Source organism: Mastomys coucha, unplaced genomic scaffold (genome assembly GCF_008632895.1).
Source record: "Mastomys coucha isolate ucsf_1 unplaced genomic scaffold, UCSF_Mcou_1 pScaffold18, whole genome shotgun sequence".
Classification (NCBI taxonomy): Eukaryota; Metazoa; Chordata; class Mammalia; order Rodentia; family Muridae; genus Mastomys; species Mastomys coucha.
In genome coordinates, this window is record NW_022196900.1 from 14,339,210 (window position 1) to 14,359,566 (window position 20,357).

General features: G+C 39.3%; 1 protein-coding gene across 6 annotated transcripts in view; it reads left to right on the plus strand.

Annotated features, from left to right (window-relative positions):
• The window catches only part of Slc44a1 (solute carrier family 44 member 1), a 197,111-nt gene that overhangs the window by 94,369 nt on the left and 82,385 nt on the right, over positions 1-20,357 (plus strand). For all 6 annotated transcript variants that reach the window (XM_031377416.1, XM_031377415.1, XM_031377413.1 and 3 more), the window contains exons 6-12: positions 4,057-4,226; positions 6,110-6,199; positions 8,980-9,119; positions 10,030-10,216; positions 11,294-11,459; positions 12,327-12,483; positions 13,498-13,581. In XM_031377416.1, the coding sequence (XP_031233276.1) occupies positions 4,057-4,226; positions 6,110-6,199; positions 8,980-9,119; positions 10,030-10,216; positions 11,294-11,459; positions 12,327-12,483; positions 13,498-13,581 (994 nt within the window). The remainder of the gene's footprint in view (positions 1-4,056; positions 4,227-6,109; positions 6,200-8,979; positions 9,120-10,029; positions 10,217-11,293; positions 11,460-12,326; positions 12,484-13,497; positions 13,582-20,357) is intronic.

Consider the following 20,357-nt stretch of genomic DNA (forward strand, 5'->3'; position numbering starts at 1 on the left):
ATTGAAACCTTACAAAACCTGTGCAGATTTTCCCCCTAATTTGTAGATGAAGGAAATGGAAGATGAGAGTAAGTTACCCGAGGCCACACAGTAATTGCTGTGAGTCAGAATTTGAGCTTAGCTCTTACAGGATCTCTGTGGCAGTTGTTGCTGTTTCTAAAGTATATAAAAATGAAAGGAGAGAGAAAATGAAATATACAAAGAGTACTTTATATAACTACTAGATTCTAATTGATTTATTTTCTGCTTTTTATACACTACAGAGATCTTTCTAGAATCCTTTATTGTTATTCTTTTCTCAAAACTTCAAGCTAGAAATCATGTATGGTTGTTTAGTTTTAGCTTGGGGTTCTGAAGTAGCAATTGAGATGCTCATCTCTGCTTCCTTGCATGAAGGCATATGACCAGGTTCTCAGGCACTGTTTGTCATGCATTAGGGACCTCCTTAACTGTGGTAGTGAGGACTCAAAAGGGAGGTGAGCAGTGTGTTTGCCTAAGTAGTACACAGTCTACCTATGAATGGCTCATTTTTAAAAGTTTTTTTAAAAGACTTGTTACGCATACATTTTGTTCTTGTTGGCTAATATTTCAGAAATGTGAAATGCCAGGCCCTACAGGACACACACTGACTTCTTTATGATGCATTAGTCCATGGCCTTGAAAGAGAGAGAAACTTAATATAAAGAGAATTCTTTTTATGTACCCCTTTCATTAAGTAAAGACTATGTCCTATAGGCTAGACAGTAGTACAGACATGACCTCATATACCAGGATCTCAGAAGCATTTTCTCAGGAGATCTGAAATGAGATAATTCATTATATTAAATAGGACTTAAGTGGTAAAATAAAACACAAGCATTTCAAAACACTTAGTACTCAAAAGAATTCTGTGAGAGGAAACTGACTGAATACATTTTTATTCAGGTATGAACTTGTCAAAGAATAATTTAATCGCTAAAAATTTTAAATAAATTAAGCTTTAAAATAAAAGAGAAGCTGGGCAATGTTGGCACATGCCTTTAATCCAGCACTTGGGAGGCAGAGGCAGGTAGATCTCTGAATTCGAAGCCAATCTGGTCTACAGCGTGAGCTCCAGGACAGCCAGAGGTGCGCAGAAAAACCGTATCTCAAAAAAACAAAACAAAACAAAAACCAAAAAAAACCCAACAACAAAACAAAACAAAAGAGGAAAGAAAAAAATGCAAAACTGAATATGGTGGCTTTTAAATAACGTATAATTTCAGCACTGGGAAGAGTTGAGACCGGAGGATTGCTATGAGTTTGAGGGTAGCCTAGACTACAGAGTGAGATGGTGTATCAGAAACTAAACAACAGCAACAGGAAAGTTCAAGGAGCTACAAATATAGTTAAGTGGCAGAATCCAAGGGCAGTAGGAAGGAGGAGGGAAAAGAATGAAGGAAGAAAGGAAGGAAGGAGGGAGGGAGAAAGGGAAGGGAAGAAAAGCAGGCAAGTGACAGTTCCAAGCAGGCCTGACTTGGCATTTCTTCCTAAATAGATCAGAAGGATTAGCATTTTAAAGGTACGGTTGGTCCTTCCCGATTCAAGCTGCTCTCTTCACTCTGAATTCTTAAGGAAGCAGCCACTGACCATATGGGCTGGGCTGGTTCTGAGAATTGGAATCACTGTCTTATGGGCCAGCTCTTGGTGTCAGTAGTGATGCTGGTGCCCTGAAGAGAATAAAACCGAGAAGACAATGGCTGTGACTGTGCAGTGTCAGGAGAGTTAGGGCTTTAACTGATAGCTGATAGGAAACAAGAAAAGAATATGCAGGACTAATGAAGAAGGACTTACGGTGGATCCCTTTCAGGTTAAAGGTGGGGGCAAATGAGTTCAGCCAGAGAGCTGAGTCAGAGGTGACAGACCAACACACACAGAAGGTAGAAATGCAGGTGACTATAAACCAGAAAACGTTTGGCCATTAAAGATGAAGAGCCAGCTGTGGGTGTGTATGCGTGCGTGTGTGCATGTGTGCGTGCGTGCGTGCGTGCGTGCGTGCGTGCGTGCGTGCGTGTGTGTGTGTGTGTGTGTGTGTGTGTGTCTGGATATATGGCTAGACAGAGGTACTGACTTGACAGAAAAGACATCTCTCTAGACAACATTAGGAAAAATTAAATAGCCTGCCAGTTATAACAGTATCAGTTTAATAACTTTTGCCCCAAATCAGCCTCTGTTGACCTAGAGATTTATAGCTAATCCATTTTAATTCTTGTAGCATTTCTAACTACATCTATTTCACTTAAAAGTATTATGTAATTTGATACCTTTTCTCATTTTTAATGACATAAGGCTGTTCAAGAAACAATTGCTCAGAATGTTCTAGCTTCCTACAATTTAAAATAAAGTGCTAGGAATTTGGCCTTACCTCTAGGGAGTTCATTCAGTGCCATTCTGGAAGGATACACAAACAGGTACACAGATAATGGGTTTTTTAAAAAAATGAATCTTCATGTTATATAGTTCCATGATTTTTGGATACATTTTACTGAAGTATACCTAAGGTAAGGCTTCATTTTTAAAATTACTTTGTTTTTGTAAAGTCTAGTAGTGTGGATGATGTGGCTTATTACCACCAGTGTTCATTTAATGACATTTAACAGAAACACATACATACTTCACTATTCTGATTTCAAAAAGATTTTTTTTTTTTTGAGGAAGGAAACAAAGACTATATTTTGCTTTGGGTCAGTTATTGTTTTCCTGAGATTAAAAGCCTTGAGGTTTGAGGTCCAACTATATAATTTTACCCACTAGTTAGACTAATATTTAAGATAAGGACATAAAAACAGGTGTCCAGTCTAGTCCAGTATATTAGAACCTGCCACTTGTCACACAAAGAGCTCTAATCATGTTAGGTTTGTGTTAGGATGGCCAAATTTTAACTTAATTTGTACATGTATATTTATATATATATATTTATGAGCTCTGCTAAAAGCCTAGTGTTCTCTGGTTCATAGTGTTATCATTGGTTAGATATGTATATATGTGTTATATTCTCAGAAGTTGAAGCAGATCCATGGTATTACAAACCGGATTCAAGTCATGCCTCATACATACCTATGTTCTCTCACAAGTCACAGCTGTAGTACATGGAAGCTTGGATTAAATGATTAAATCAGTTTTCTTTTTTTTTCTAGATGCATGTTATATATATGATATATGCATATCATATATATCATTTATATACCACATAAAGAAATTTGCTGGAGTGTAGTTGAGTAGTAGAGCAGTTGTCAAGCATGCCTGAGATTCTCCCTGGGTTCATTACCAAACACTGAAAAAGGAAAGAAAATACTCCAGAATTCCATGGCCCTAACCAGATGTGTATTTTTCACTTTTTAGTAGAGTATTTTGCTGTTTCCATATTTATGTGTAATCTTTTAAACAGAGATATCACCACTACCATATATGTAATTTCCCCATGTATTTCTGTGTTATAAACATTTCTGTAGATTAGTAATAATGGCTGTTTTAAGTTGTCTGTTAATGTCTTGGCATGCTTTTGTTTTAATGAGGGTATATAAACTTGTGCCTAAACACCTTTATTAATATGAGGTTTCCTGTGATGATTTGAAAGAGGAAACATTCTATTAATGGTGGCCCATTTCAAGTAAAAGCATGTGTGTATGTCTACTTTTAAGTTGCTTTTGGCAAAAGTTCCTTTTCCACCGAATGAAGTACATGCTTGTAAGCTTCGCCATCTGCCTGTGATAGATGTCCACAGTCGAGGATCTTGCGTGCTTGCTTTTGCTTCTGGTAGTTCTCCATGCCTATGTGTATGTGTGTATTTCTCTTCAGAAGGGGAGGGTAATATCTTCTGTTGGCATGCACACTCCACCCTCTCTGATAAACTTCTGGTAAGATTGGCATCCATATGCACAGCGGTCATCTTCATAGCGCACAGCACTTAGCTCCCATAATGAATGCGCAGGGTGGAGTGTATCGCAGCCATTTTCACCTCTCATTTGTGTGTTTGATGTGGCATTTATATTACGTAGGAGTAATTTTTTTTCTGATTTTTTTTTCTTGTGTCACCAGTGCACCTATTCCATTCTTCCATCGCTGTGCTCCTGTGAACATTTCCTGCTATGCCAAGTTTGCAGAGGCCCTGATCACCTTTGTCAGTGACAATAGTGTCTTACACAGGCTGATTAGTGGAGTAATGACCAGCAAAGAAATTATATTGGGACTTTGCTTGTTATCACTAGGTAATTGTTTTTCTCATTATTAGCTGTTTCATAGTACTGCGGAAGGCTGTTCTGTATTTAGCCAAAATATGCGTATGATTGGAGATACGTGTAAAATGTTTGACTACCCATGGCCAAAGTAACTTTCAGATTACATACACTTATAATTATATACATAAAAGTATATATGGCATATATCTGAAACTCTTTCTTGTTGCTTCTTTTTTTTCCTTTGATTTAAGACTTGTTTCCCCACACTGGGTTACTAAGTCATGGTTGATTATTTTTAGTAATAGCAGGAGGCTCCTTTAATGATTTAGCAATCCTCTTGATTTTAGATATCATTCCAAAGGTAAATTTATACATAAAAGAGGCTATTCTGTATAGAGAGAATATATAAGAATCTTACATATTCTAAGCGCATAGGTTACTTCTGACATATGTAATTTTACGTTTTTGCTATAGTATATAGTATTAGTGCCTTGCTGGGCAAACTAGGAAATCTCCACTTGTTAGCCATAGAACTATTTAGTCAATAATTAGATTCTAAAAATTAATTTTATTTTAAAAATAACAAAACCTACATTATTCCAAAACTATAAAATTGCATATCAGAGTTTATAAGACTTCTTAATTGGGAGATATAAGCTAATAGGAACCAAACAACTATTTTACTGCATAAGTAAAATTAGCATTTATGTATGTTTAATAGCCATCATGTTCATCGAAAAGATATAAACTGTATTTCTTCCTTTCTTAACATTAGACAGTACTTTCTTTTTACATAGTGCTACTTGACTCGAAGTAATGCTGTCCACATGAAATTATAGTTCTGGGATATTTGAAAGGCTCACATCTACTTTCTCATTCCTGTACCTTGACGGTTAAAGTAGCACTTACAAATTCCTATACACAGACCTAACCATTTATTTAGCTTTGCAAGTGGCCCAAAGAAATATGACAGTTCTATGTAAAAAAAAAAAAATCACTTGGTTTTCTGAAATAATTGATTGTTTAACCAAGAAACATATACAAACTTTAATAATTTGAATTCATCGGCATTCCACTTTTATTAGAATATTTCTCTCTTGAGGCATAAGAAAATATAATTCCAAGATATCTTTGTCCCTTTCTTTGTGGAATGGGCTTTCAGATCAATAAATGTTTATAAAGTATTATTCAGAGCTACATTTCTCACATTTCAAGCATTTTCGTTACAATTTTGGCACATTGGCATTTAGTTTGGGATAGGTAAGGGAGTTGGCTAAGTAACTCAACCTAATCTTTCCTCATTTCTGAGGAAAAGCTTTGCAGTGAGTTGAGAAATGAGGTCAGTGGGGATTTGGCTTTAGTAGTTCAAGGATATTATATTGTATAGTAGGCTCATACCCTCTCTGAGTTAAGTGTAAAATATTAGACAATGTTAAAATACCATCTAGTTTGTTGAGTTAGAGAAGTTTGACCTGAGACAATACAGGCTACAAAGGGCAGTAATCGATCTGCAGCTACATGTTACGGTTTTTTGTGTGTTTTTGTTTTGGTCACCAACATGACATGTCATACTCTACACCTCTTGTGCTGATGTCTGTGTGCATGTCTGACGTCTCCCTGATAATGACTGCACAGCAGCCCTGGTTGTTGTGCAGTCAGCATTTGCATTACCATGTATTCTTTTCTATAGTTTATAACCCACACAGTTAGGACCTTTGGTTTTCAGAGGCGCTGTTTAAGTATGTGAATCATAATTTCAAAAAAGCAGCCCGTTCCTTTTCAAAATCATGGTCATGAACTAAGTCAATAGCATCAAATTATTCCCGTAGGAAAAAGCAACACTCGTAAGTCTTTCTCTTTGTATTCTCTTGTGGTTTTCAAATTATATTCTTTGTGTTCTGTTTTCCCTGCAGTTCTGTCCATGATTCTGATGGTGATTATCAGGTATATATCAAGAGTGCTAGTGTGGATCCTCACAATTCTCGTTATACTGGGTTCACTTGGTAAGCGATTTCCTCCTTCTTTGTTTTCATGGTACTTAATTAATTTCATGGTAGAAATTGAAATAAAAAGAAGAAAATGAAATTTTTATTTTCCTGTGCTATTTCTTCTTCAGAATGAGTGTTTATTTTTGCCTTGGGGGTATCATAATTATAGTCCCGTCCCCTCATTTCACTCTGGTTAGCACTTGAAGCACATACCCTTTTCTCGGCGCATGCATAAGAGCACGCAGCATTTAGTTAACATTTTAAGCTCCGTTGCCTGTCTCTCCACTTATGTCTATAATCCGAGGAGAGGTCGTCCTTCTGGTGTCACACCTGCTTTTCCTTCTCTCTAGTGTTTCTGCATAGACTGTTTTCCGACGGTCTTCATTGTATCTAAGATATTTCTACTTCTGTAGTTGGCAGCCTGTGTTTATTTGTAAGATACTCCTTCATCCTGTGATTGTTAAAGGCAGAGATCGTACGTGGTGCTCCCTTGCCTTTTTAGAGTTAGCATTTTCTTCCCTTCCTGCATTGCAGGCTCCCTTCTGTTTATTCATGCTTCTGAGCCTTGCCAAAAAGTCATAGCTTCTAAATTCAAGTTATTATTACATTTAAAATATTGTTTTTAAATACTGTGCGTTAAGAATGTATTTATCCTTGTCTTGAAAGGCCTCCGACTTACATTTACATTTAAGGTTAGGTTCTTGGACTAAGCTTCTGGATCCTGTGTCTAGAAGCCGTTCTGAATTCATAATTTGGTTCACCTTAATATCGACTGATTTCAGATGATCTGCTCATGAGGGACTTAATAGATTCTGTATTTTCCCAATTCTTGCTTATCAGATATCGTCTTTACCTTTCCATGTGCATTTTGGATTCCCTGGGTAGAAGCATGTTCAGGCACATATGTTCCTTCCTGCCTGTGCATTCCCCCAGAATCCTCAGAATAACTATATTGCATTTTGTTTCTTTGCCTGATTCATCCCTTAGATGTTTTTATGTGGTTTCCTGCAGCCCTTTAAGATAAAGGTTTTAAAAAGTGAGTCTGCTTCCTATCCTTGCCTGTCGTCTTTTGGGGATGGCTCTTTCCCACCTCTGAAGAGCTGTTTTTGTTTCTATATTTGGTCATTGTTCCTGTCCCAGTGGTTGTTTTTTTTCTTAAAGGCATTGCTTATTCTATGATATTTTATAGTCTTCTGAACAGCCTTGCTGTTCTCTTTACACTGGGAAGACTTGGTCAGGCTGACTCTGCTCCCTCTGGATGTTAATTTCCCCACTGTCAGTCCATGTCTGCCAACGACAGGGAGGGCCTGAGATTTGCTACTCAGTTCTGTTCTATCTGTTCTTCCTTCTCTCATCTGTGTTTTCCTTTTCCCCACCAACCTTTGAGTCTGACTCATGTTCAGATATGTAGCTTTAATAATAAACCTAAATTTACCACTTACCGCACATGGTATTTCCTGTTACTTAACTTCCTTCATTTCAGTCTTCTAATTTGTAAAATTAATAACGACTGTTTACTAGTCATAGTGGATAAGCTGGGTCACGGCGGTAGAGGGATGAGCACAGGTGTTACCATAGATTCAGAAGCTTCATGCAAAGCACCTACTGTAAGCCGCAGCATCCTTAAGTAGGTGTTTTCACTCCACTCTCCTACAGCTTGAGCTCCTCTCTGAGCTGTCTATTCCTGTTTGTAGAGGATGTAATTGCTTTCATTTTATGATATGTTAAACAGGTTGATAAGTGTAGATCTTAGTCCAGTTTTTATCTTCCAGACATTATTTTTATTACTCTCCCCCAACTCTGCTTTGAATGGTCTTTCCTTATTATAGCCAATAACTCCTTTATATCCAGCTGTTCCTCCACCCATACCTCCTAGCATGTCTTTCTTGCTGACTCTCTTTAGGATGGGTCAGTGGTCTTTAGGGTTAGAGAAGGAACTCTCCTAGTCATCATGGACCTGCCTCAGCCTCCTAGACCTCTCTCTGGAATGCTTTTTCCTTAGGTAGTTTCAGAAGTTGATCTTTCTCAGACATTATTGTCTTGCCCAGACATATCATCTCACTGAGGCCTTGCTTCTCAGTGTTTAAAAAAACTGCAGCACCCTCCTCAGCCTAGTACTATCCTGTCTAGATTTCACATTCTCTTGTGAGTTACTTCTGTTAGTTTCCATCTCCTCACTGAGTGTAAACTCAGTGAGCAGAGAGGGTGGGGATCTGTTTACTGTCCTGTCCCTGGATAGGTACTAAATAAATTCGTTGGGTAGAAATCCGGGTATATGTGGAGGTAGGTTTGCCTTGTTCTTCAGTCTTTTTATGTCTGAGCTAGTATTAGAGATAAAAGTTCTTTAGCCCCAAAACCCAGTGCATTCAGAGTTTTCCTACTTTGTTCCCACTTTTGGAGAGAACTACTCATGAATTTCATACCCTTTGTCTTATTATTCATTTATTTAATATGTTCAAATATTTAATCAGTTGCATGGCTGTCAGCACTAGGCCTTGTTGTTACCAGTTTCTCTTGTTGTTATCTGTTGTAAATGGCTGTGACCTCAGCCTCATAGCCAATGAGGAATATATTGAGAAAGTCTAATTGACACACTGAAGGGTTTGTAGACACTTATTATGAAAGCTACCTTCCTTCTTATGATGCCAAAGAGTTGTAACCACATGCTTTCTAGTTAAGTGGATTCTCACTGTGTCCCAAACGGTGATAGAAAATGTAAGTCCAGAAAGTTAAGTATATATGTCACATATTTAGTTGTACTGATATTTTCAAAACCAATTGTCATGTATCTCCAGGTGGCACGGGTGTACTGTGGTGGCTATATGCAAAGCAAAGAAGGTCTCCCAAAGAAACGGTTATTCCTGAACAGCTTCAGATAGCTGAGGACAATCTGCGGGCGCTCCTCATCTATGCCATTTCAGCTACGGTGTTCACTGTAAGTAGGGGTGCGAGTGGAGATCTCGGTGTTGTGTGCATGAGATCCTCAGTAGAACAGAAACTCACTCTGGCCTCTGTACTGCTTCCCCATAGTGTACTTCCAGTTCAAAGGCTGGCAGAGGCTTCTCTAATTAATGAGTGTTCTTTGATGCAACGGTTCATTCTGCCCTGTGTGCTTTCTGAGATAATTTTCACTTGGGACGTTTATATTGTCATTTGCAAATAACACATTTCTCATTGTCAAAATATAATTAACATTTTAGGAAACAATTCTCCATATTGCTGAATAATATATTAAGAAATAAAATGACTTGTTCATTTGTCATTTTCACTTTTATTTAAGACTTACCTTTTAACAATATATGTGGTATTGAAAATATAAGTGAGGTGCAGTCTACTTAGACATGTGTTATACAGTGAAAATCTCACCGACTAGCCTGTAGCTAAATGAGGGCTGATGATGATCTCAAGCTTCTTTCTCTGAGCATCCATAAGACTAATAATAACAGTAATGCCTCTAAAACTATTTGTTAATAAAGATATTTGTTCATCATGCTTCTTTAACTAGAGTTCTCTACGCTAGCTTCTAGAGGAAGTGGGTGGAGATTGTGAGTAACAAATGGTTATTCTGCCACAGGTCCCACCTAAGGAGTTTCAGTCAACAAAGGAGATGAAATACAAATGACTGCTTACCCTGCTTAGAGGAGGTGGCATATAGCTCTCCTCACACTGCTCAGAATGATATGCATGTCTAGGCACATGAAGAGTCTGTTCAGACTGACAATTTGACTGGTAATTAGTGGGCAAAAGAAAGGTCTTTTAGACTGAGGAAGTTACATTAGACGTGCACCACTCTGCAATTGCGTTTCAGCACTTAGAGACATGATGCTTTCCTCTTTTCCCCTCAGGTCATTCTTTTCCTGATCATGCTGGTTATGCGCAAGCGGGTCGCTCTCACCATCGCCTTGTTCCATGTGGCTGGCAAGGTCTTCATACACTTGCCTCTGTTAGTCTTCCAGCCCTTCTGGACGTTTTTTGCTCTCGTCTTATTTTGGGCATACTGGATAATGACACTCCTTTTCCTTGGCACTACTGGTAAGAAATGTAGTTTCTTCCTCCTGTTTATGAATCTAATTTGCACCCGTATATTTTAAGTCATAAGAGAGGGTTGGGGGTGTAGCTCAGTATAGAATGCTTGCCTACGTGAATGAGGGTCTGTTGATCCCTAGTACACACCACACACACACACACACACACACACACACACATCCCAGAGAGATACAATTCTTCATACGTTTGTTGACAAAGATCTAATAGCCATCAAATCTTAACAAGAGTGGGCATCAATTACTCATTCTCATTTCATGACTATTAGTAGCTCTTGGCAATTTGGATCTAGAACAGCTAAGCCCTAAAAGTTCGTAATTTTGAAAGGGTCATGGATTTGAAATGAATTCTTAACTTACTCAGATAATTGGATCCATTTTGAAATGAATTAATAAATTCATAGCCCCTGTGCCTTGCTTCACAGTCCAGAGCCTTTGAGTAAGTCCAGTCAAGAGTAAGAACTACTCTTAAGTTCCTGATAGTGGAACTCAGGACCAATTGTTAAGCCATGGGTGTTAACTGTGAGAGGTGAGGGTAATGATAGCAACCTTGTGTGAAGCATCTCTGTCCAGTCAGCTCATACTCAGTAAAGGAATGGGACATTTATTTCTATGCTTAGAGGATAGTTTAGATCTATAATTACTGGATAAATAAAGCCCTGGAAAGAAAGGATGGGAGGGGGAGGAAGAGGGGGAGGAGGGAGGGAGGAACAAACCAACCACTGAAGTGTTTGAACATTCAGGCCCATATAACTGATAATGGAATTAGAACTGTATTTAAATAGATTAGTTTAAACACCTTTGGTGATGCCTTAGAAGAGATCAAATATGTAATTGTATGATGTTTAATTTTACAACTTTTTAAAGTTATAACGACTGCATCCCTTAATGAGACAGTGCTCAGAGCTGGCATATTTACGCCTGTATTGCAGGGAGTGGCTCATGTTTTAGGAAACCCTGCTGCGCTTCCATTCAGTAGCCAACCCTGCTGTGCTTCCATTCAGTAGCCAAGTGTCTTGGGTTTTGCTTTATGTGATACCTCTTTGCCTCCTTGACATTTTCCCAGGGAGCGCTGTGCAGAATGAGCAAGGTTTCGTGGAGTACAAAATTTCTGGGCCTTTGCAGTACATGTGGTGGTACCACGTGGTTGGCCTGATTTGGATCAGTGAGTTCATCCTCGCCTGTCAGCAGATGACTGTGGCAGGAGCTGTGGTAACATACTACTTTACTAGGTAAGGCTTTTTACCTATGAGACAACCCCAGTTCATAGAGGTAGCCATGGCTACAGAGGAAAATAGTAGGGCTAAGGCTACAACCATCTCAGTTCTGTTTTGTTTTGTTTTTGTTTTTGTTTTTGTTTTTGTTTTTGTTTTAAAAAGGAAGTTGGAAAGGATGTGACAAATGTACAGTTGATAACTCTGTGGGTTGGTTATTCCTTCTGTCACACTTGGCTGCAATTGCCTCAAAACCAGCTTAGCAGACTCTGATGGGACCTAAGGACCCTATAAGGAAGTAGACTTTGTTGAGTGTCAGGTGTAAAAGCCCGTTAGAAGGCACGCCTCATTCGTTTCTCTCAGAACTGTTGTAAGACCCCTTTGCTAACTTCAGGTTGAGACCTACAGGAATTAGCCATATAATAGTCTTTTCTCATGAGCTGGTGGCTGTAGATATTTTGTTTACTTTGTTTTTTGAGACAGCTGGCCGTCCTGCATTTGGCTGGCCTCAAACCCACAGAGGTCCAGCTGCTTCTGCCTATGCTACCATCACATCTGGCCAGCTAGAGACTGTTTTCTAAAATCCTATTTTCTGATGATACAGTTTATTCCTTAAATAGTCATTAATAAGAACTTTTAAAACCAGTTTGATCTAAAGTCACAGAGCATAAGAACTGCTCTTTTGGTGTTGTAGAGAAGTGAAGCAGATTTGGTAACATTTTTACCACATTATTAGTGGTTACTTTGTCAGTTTATCCCAAAGCTAGATAATATTGCCATGATTTTTTGTTTTACACTGCAGTAGATTCCAGACCATATATATTTGTGTTTCCTTCCTGTTCTAGACTTTGTTTTAATTATCTCTTTTGATAATTTTTAAAACAGGGATAAACGGAATTTGCCTTTCACACCTATTCTGGCATCAGTGAATCGCCTTATTCGTTACCACCTCGGTACCGTGGCAAAAGGATCCTTCATTATCACCCTTGTCAAAATCCCCAGGATGATCCTTATGTATATCCACAGTCAGCTCAAAGGGAAGGTGAGAGCAGTGCGTTTAGTTAGGCTCTCTTGCGGGGCACACACCAGACCTCAGTTCTGCTCATAGCAGGATATAAATTTCTAGATGTTTTCTTTAGAGTCTGAACAAAGTGGGATCCAGTTCTTCCTCCTTGTCTCCTATCTACGCATTCCACATGCCCCGAAAAAAATCTGTCTAATCACGAGTCACCAAGTTTACTGACTCAGAAACACTTCTCTACCCTTTCTCTTAAGAACCCACAATAACTGTACATGATATGGGTGCGGCGTGTTCTGACACATGTGTAGCTGTGGGATAATCAAGCCTCATAGCTTCATAGCACTTATCATGTCTCTGTGCTGAGAATGTTCATACCCTCATGTCCAGTACAGCTCAGTTAGCCAAGTGTCCACAGTAGGAGACAGCAGAGATCAGTGAGTCTAACTGTAAGGCTCAAGCCTCTGAGCAGAAGCAGAGGAAGTGGCCTTTGACAATGATCTGGGAAAGAATTTTTTTCTTTTTAAATGGAAAAAACAGACAACAAAAATGAGCCTGAAGAGTCAAGAAACTCACATAATTGGTATATCTCATAAAGGGTTACTGTCTAACATATATGAATTCCCTGCTGACTTTGGAAATATGAATTTCAACATAGTTTCGCTCACAATCTACATTTTCCTGGAAACTGGTCCAAGAATGTTCTCTTCCTGTTTTCCACCCTCACAACACGATGTCACCGACCACACACTGACTCTAACCTTTTAGTGTTTGACATTTATTTTGTCTTGCTGGTCCTGTATGTCTTCCTCTATCATATATGCAGTTGTTAGTAAATAAATGCTGTTTTGAAGTGATTTGAAAATAATTCATTATAATAAAGCCATTATATTGGAAGAGGGAAGACATGGGTATGGAGGCCTGGAAACTTACATTGTGGCTTTAAAATTTTTATGTTTCTAGCATTTGAAGTTGTGACACGATGATTAGGTTTTCGCTTCTGTGTTTGTTAATTACTTTTGCCTTTTCCTTTCTCAGGAAAATGCTTGCGCACGATGCATGCTGAAATCCTGCATTTGCTGCCTTTGGTGTCTTGAAAAGTGCCTGAGCTACTTAAACCAGGTAACACACACTATGAGTGACCCACTTTCAAATAGACATGTGCCATTCCTTCTTCCAAGATAAATTAATTGAACTTAATTGAAAAAGACTGTGTTTTTCTTCTGGTATTATATATTGTTCCTTGACTGAGTATGCTCAAATTCTGTTCCTCCTTTTAAACTAGTATATTTGCTTACTGACATCATTATTATGTTAATCTTAGTTTTAATACATAGGTAAACACATCGTTGGGTTCATCTTTCTGAAAAAATGGTCCCTTTTCTCTTAATTCACATCTCTTTTTTTGTTCTTGCATTATTTAAGTACTGTTTGAAAGCTTTATGTTAGTGGAAATCTGCTGAGTACTTAGTCCTTTTTAGACCCTGACCCCTGCACAGTCACTACTCTGGGTAGAGATAGCTTGTTTCTTGTTGTTTTGTTTTGATTAAACTGTGAGATCTCTCCAGTATTGGCCTGAGGAATATTATCAGAAGAAGTGTTATTTCTTTTCTGTTTCTGTGTGTGTCCACGTGTGGAGCTCCAAGGTCAATGTCTGATACCTTTCTCTATCGTTGACCACCTGTTTTTTGAGACAGGGTCTCTCTGAACCTGGAGCTTGCTGATTTAGTTATTAGCCTTGCTGGCCATCAAGCCTTAGGGAGTCTCCTGTCTTCTCAGTTCTGGGATTACAAGTGTGTGCCTCTGTGCCCAAATTTTACATGATTTTAAGGACTCAAGTCCTCATGCATGGCAAGCACTCTACCGACTAAGCCATTGTCCCAGCCCTAGGAAGTATTACTTTGAAGGCTGATTGAAGGAGTTGACATTTAGGGACACAGGTTAGGCCTCTTCCTATGTTTCTATATCTAAACAAGTAGAACTTGCTATAGAGTTATTTTGTCCTCATTTACATTTTGTGTGTGTGTGTGTGTGTGTGTCCTGCATAGCTAGCATGTTTGCCCACTGAGCATCTTGTTTATTGTGTGTGTATATATGTATGTGTGTGTGTGTATATGTGTGTGTGTGAATGTGTGTGTCCTGCATAGCTAGCATGTTTGCCCCTGTGCATCTTGTTTATTGTGTGTGTATATGTGTATGTATGTGTGTGTATATGTGTGTGTGTGTGTGTGTGTGTCCTGCATAGCTAGCGTGTTTGCCCACTGAGCATCTTGTTTATTGTGTGTGTATATGTGTGTGTGTATATGTGTGTATGAATGTGTGTGTCCTGCATAGCTAGCGTGTTTGCCCCGTGCATCTTGTTTATTGAGTGTGTATATGTGTGTGTGTGTGTGTGTGTATGTGTGTGTCCTGCTTAGCTAGCATGTTTGCCCACTGAGCATCTTGTTTATTGTGTGTGTATATGTGTGTGTGTATATGTGTGTCCTGCATAGCTAGCGTGTTTGCCCCTGTGCATCTTGTTTATTGTGTGTGTATATGTGTATGTGTGTGTGTATGTGTGTGTGTGTCCTGCATAACTAGCGTGTTTGCCCCTATGCATCTTGTTTATTGAGTGTGTATATGTGTATGTGTGTGTGTGTGTATATGTGTGTGTGTGTATCCCCTGCATAACTAGCGTGTTTGCCCACTGAGCATCTTGTTTATTGAGTGTGTATATGTGTATGTGTGTGTGTGTATATGTGTGTGTGTGTCCTGCATAGCTAGCGTGTTTGCCCCTGTGCATCTTGTTTATTGTGTGTGTATATGTGTATGTGTGTGTGTGTATGTGTGTGTGTGTGTGTGTCCTGCATAACTAGCGTGTTTGCCCACTGAGCATCTTGTTTATTGTGTGTGTATATGTGTATGTGTGTGTGTGTATATGTGTGCGTGAATGTGTGTGTCCTGCATAGCTAGCGTGTTTGCCCCTGTGCATCTTGTTTATTGTGTGTGTATATGTGTGTGTGTGTGTGTGTATATGTGTGTGTGTCCTGCATAGCTAGTGTGTTTGCCCCTGTGCATTTTGTTTATTGAGTGTGTATATGTGTATGTATGTGTGTGTATATATGTGTGTGTGTCCTGCATAGCTAGCGTGTTTGCCCCTGTGCATCTTGTTTATTGTGTGTGTATATGTGTGTGTGTGTGTGTGTGTATATGTGTGTGTGTCCTGCATAGCTAGCGTGTTTGCCCCTGTGCATCTTGCCAGCTATTCTCATCGTTTACTTTCCCATTCCCTAACAATCAATTTTAATGTATTGATGCCCTCATTCAACAAGCCAAAGCGAAATTGACTTTCTTACGATTCACCTCTAAGTGATTGACTTTCCCTTCACTTACGCATAGCCCTGTGCTCCCCATCCACTGTATATTATCCATAAGGTGGTCATTCTGTGGCACTGGTATCGAGCATGGCTGGACTTTGCTTTATTGAGTGAGCTCTGTAGCTAATATGAGAAAGTGGATTCATTATATTCAATAAGAATATATTCAACATGCTTTTACAGATCATATTATTATATGTGAATGTACAAGTGCTTGGAAACTCATTTAGAAATATTAATAACACCCAGAACAACCTGAAAGTTTCTTTAAAATTTGAACTAGGAACTATTGATAGACATACTAAAAGTCATTGTCCTTAAATGGTATACTTACATAGGTAGCTTATCCTTAGGGTGACAGGCCCAAATTGCCTCTCTGTCTCAGTTCCCAGTCCTGTGCCAGAAATCTATCATTGGTAAGCCTTCTTGCAGTGGCCCAGCCCTCTGCTGAGCTTCAGGTCTTGTCTCGGGAAGAACATTAAGGAATTAAAACTTTCTCGTCACTTCTTTATCTTAACCTGTAGACTGACAGCTTCATAAAGGCAGACATCTTGTTTGCTTTGTCTTCTCAGAGGGTAGCAAACTGATGCAGAGGCACAGGTGGTCTTCAGCTGCCTTTAGAATGAATTATTAGTTATGCCAGTCTATGTAGGTTCTAAAGAGCCAACCGAGTGAGAGTCAATTCCAATACAAAATATATCATAATGAAGCCATGAAGCTATTGTGAAGAGAGAAGAAGTACATTATGCCGAGTAGTCAGTGGTCACTATCAGTGGATCAACCCAGAGTTTCTATCATATCTAACATCTTCAGTATGGTTACGTCATTTCAAGTAAAGCACCACACATAATGTGGTAACCCAGATGCCTGACAGAAACAGCTTAAGAAAGGGAATTTGGCTCATGGTTGTTAGCTCATCATGGTAGAGTTTATGGCAGGAGTATATGGTGGATGCTCTTACCACAGCAGACCAGGAGGTAGAGCATGAGGCCAGATGCAGGGACTGAGCGGTGAGTGGCCTTCAGAGGCTCATCCTAATAACCTACTTTTTCCAGCCTTGCTTATTGAAGGTTCCACAGCCTCTAACCCAGAACCTCCAGCTAGGAAGCAAGCCTCCAGATCATGAGCCCATATGGGCCTTTCAGATTCAAGCCATAACCATATCCTGTGTCAGTAGCTCACTAGTAATTTTGTGATGTTAGAGATTCTCACATAGGAGTTACCCATTTTGGTTCTTCATTCGTAGACATGATTGCTGAGTTTTCAGGAGATGCATTAAAGCGGTAGTAGGTCAAACATGAGCAAAAAATTTGTGAAGAATTCTGGACTCACACTTAGACAATGGAGTCTAGCTCTGTGGGGACCAATTATGTGTGGTGCTTTATTTGAAATGATGTAACCAACCAACCATACCAAAGATGTTGGAAAGCTTCCTGCCATGACAGGTAGAACCTCAGGAGCAGTTTTTTACAGCAGAGTGTTTTAAGTTTAGAAGATGGTTCAGAGCTTGGTCAGTACCCATTTGTGTGAAGTGTGTAAAATGCTGGGAGTCATGGCAGTGCTGAGAACTGACCTCCAGACAGCCCGCTCCTCCCCTTTGAAGCACTGAGGTATAAGAACATCCGGGGCTAGAGTCATCTTTCTTAGTGATGTAATACATGCTGTATAGATTTTTGGTGCCCTGCTGGAGACTGAACTGTGCTAAAAGTTATGTCACATCTTCCAATGTCACTTCCATGAGCAATCAGGACTCAGATTGTAAAGGTTTTCCTTTCTCTGCTCCTGGAGTTGAGCCCATACTTTTAGAGCCCTGTTGAGGTAGTGTGTAGTGGAGAGAGTTAAGATACTGATAGAATGCATTTCCGTCTCAACTGAGCTTTTGTGCAAGCTCAGTGAAGCCTATAACTCAGTTTCCATCCTTAGTAAGTAGAGAAAAAAAATAATAGCTGTCACCATCAGCATTAAATAAGGGTGAAATTCAGTACAGGTAAATTAACTCTTTCTTACTTGGCCCTTCATGGATTATCAAGGACTTGTCACTTGTCCTTGTCCTTTGCCTCAATTTTCTTCTTCTTCTCCTCCTCGTCTCCTCCTCCTCCTCCTCCTCCTTCTTTGTGTGTGTGTGTGTGTGTGTGTGAGAGAGAGGGGGGGGGAAAGAGAGAAACAGAGGCAGAGAGACAGAGACAGAGAGAGTGAATGGGAGTGCCTACAGAAGCATGAAGAGGACATTGGGTCCCTTAAAGTTGAAGTGACAGGTTTCCTTTTTTCTTCTTTGATTAATGCTCTGATATGTTCCGTTAGCTGTCCTAGGATCAATCAGAAATTAGTGCATCTCCCACTATGAAGTGCCCATTTAATCACTTACTGAGTTCCTCTCTGCTTTTTATGACATGGATGTTGTATGTAGCCCAGGCTAACCTTGCACTTGTAGTAATTCTGCTGCCTCCCTCAAGTGCTGGGATTATTAAATCATTTATAGCATACGAGTCTATGATAGGACGTTGTTTTCTCTACTATTAATCTGCCTACTTTTATATCAGCACTGTAATACTGAATTGTTGTAGTTTTGTTTTATATATGTATGCGTTTACACATACATATATAAAACATGTTAATTTTTCCTAAATCACTTGCTTACTCTCTGAAACTATCTTTAGAGTACTTACAGAGCACAGGGAAACGGTGGTGGTAATTATAAGGCTTTCTGATGAGAACCGCTTACTTACCACACTGCCCCTCACTGTGCCTTTGGCTTTCCATGAGGACGTCCCATTTAAGGCTGTTTTGCCCAGAGCTCTTTAGAAGGTGCCTGTCCTCTCCTTGAGTTGGCTCCTCCTAGCATTTTACTATTTCTCCTGAGGTTTGCATGCAGCCTCTGAAAGCCTGGAGCAGAGCCAGAAAACTCAAGCAGGCCAAGGGGCGGTTGGGGCATCTAAGACAATAGATGGTGGAGAATGTGAACTGAAGGGACGTTGAGCCATCTGAAGCAGGCAGTCATGATTGTGATCTTCAGTCTCCCCAGTTTTCTGAGGAAGGAAAAAATAAAAACAAAAACCAAACACACACCAAAATTCTAAAGGTTTATATTTTGTTCTGCTATTAAAATACTGACAGTTAATTTAGAAAACTAACCTCCCCCCAAAAGAAAAAACCCAAACAAATAAAATCCAAATGAGCCTGAATATATAGCTCTTAAGGCTACACAGTGTCAATTCTCCCTGGGCCAACAGTTTGTTGCTGCTGCTGTAAAATATTTACCGAGGAGAATTGAAACACCATTTATTATTTATAGAGTAGGTGCTAGAATTGTACAGACAAACAGTGACCTGTGAACACTCCTTGTTCATTAGTGCTGGACAGGACATGAAGGTGATGACACACCTAGTATAACTGAGCTTGCATTAGGTGCAGAGATTGCTGCAAGCAGAACGTGTTTTCCTTTGGGCATTAGATCAGACTGGTCTCAATCTCCCCTGGCACCATTGGGGACTAGCTATTTAACACTGTGTGCTCACCGATGAACTCTCAGGATCAGAAAGCTTTTTTCTGTGAAAAAATTCATAGCAAGAAGGATTCATAGCAAGTAATTTTTAGTGTACTGCAAAATATACCATACTAATGTAAATATAATATATGTAACAAGGCATTATTTCCTGTGCTTTAGAGACAAGAAAACTGAGCTTGGTGTGTTGTAGCTGATTGCTTGTCCTCAAGTTAGAGGGAGTTTGTAAGCCAAACTTTATCCACCCTTTCCAGTAGTGTGTGTGTGTGTGTGTGTGTGTGTGTATAATTTTATCCACCTTTTCCAGTAGTGTGTGTATACTTAACACAAAATACATTTTTATAGACAGTATGCAAACAGCTCACATGTCCATGTGTCAACCTGTAGACTACAAGTTTAGCTAGCAAGGGTTAGGTCCTCATTGGAGGCAGCTGGAATGATGGTCACAGAGAAGATGGGGTACATGGAACCTCTGACTCAAGGAGATCCTGGTGGAACTGGAAGAGAGAACATCATAGGTCAACCTGACTTGTTCCCAGGAAACTAATTGGTTTTAATAGATCTTCCTATTCAGACCCTGTGGCTCAGCCTGTAATCCCAGCAATTGAGAGGCTAAGGCAAGATGATCAGAAGTACAGAGGTGGCTGATTCTGGGCTACAGACTGAGTTACAGGGGGTCAGGGAATATATATAATATATACATGTATGTATATGAGTGGTGGTGGCACCTGCCTTTAATCCTAGCACTTGGGATGCAGAGGCAGGTGAATCTCTGTGAGTTCAAAGCAAGTCTAATCTACAGAGCGAGATCCAGGACAGCTAGGACTATACAGAGAGACCTTGTCTCAAAAATAATTAATTAATTAAAGATAAATTAATAATTAAAAATAATACTAATAAATTAATTACTCAGAGTTGCCTAATCTTCTTAATTCTAGACATTATAATGATTTTTAAATTAGGACACATTTTATTAGATTTTTTTAAATTCTATTTTATGTGTATGAGTGTTTTGCCTGAAAAAAAAAATATATATATGT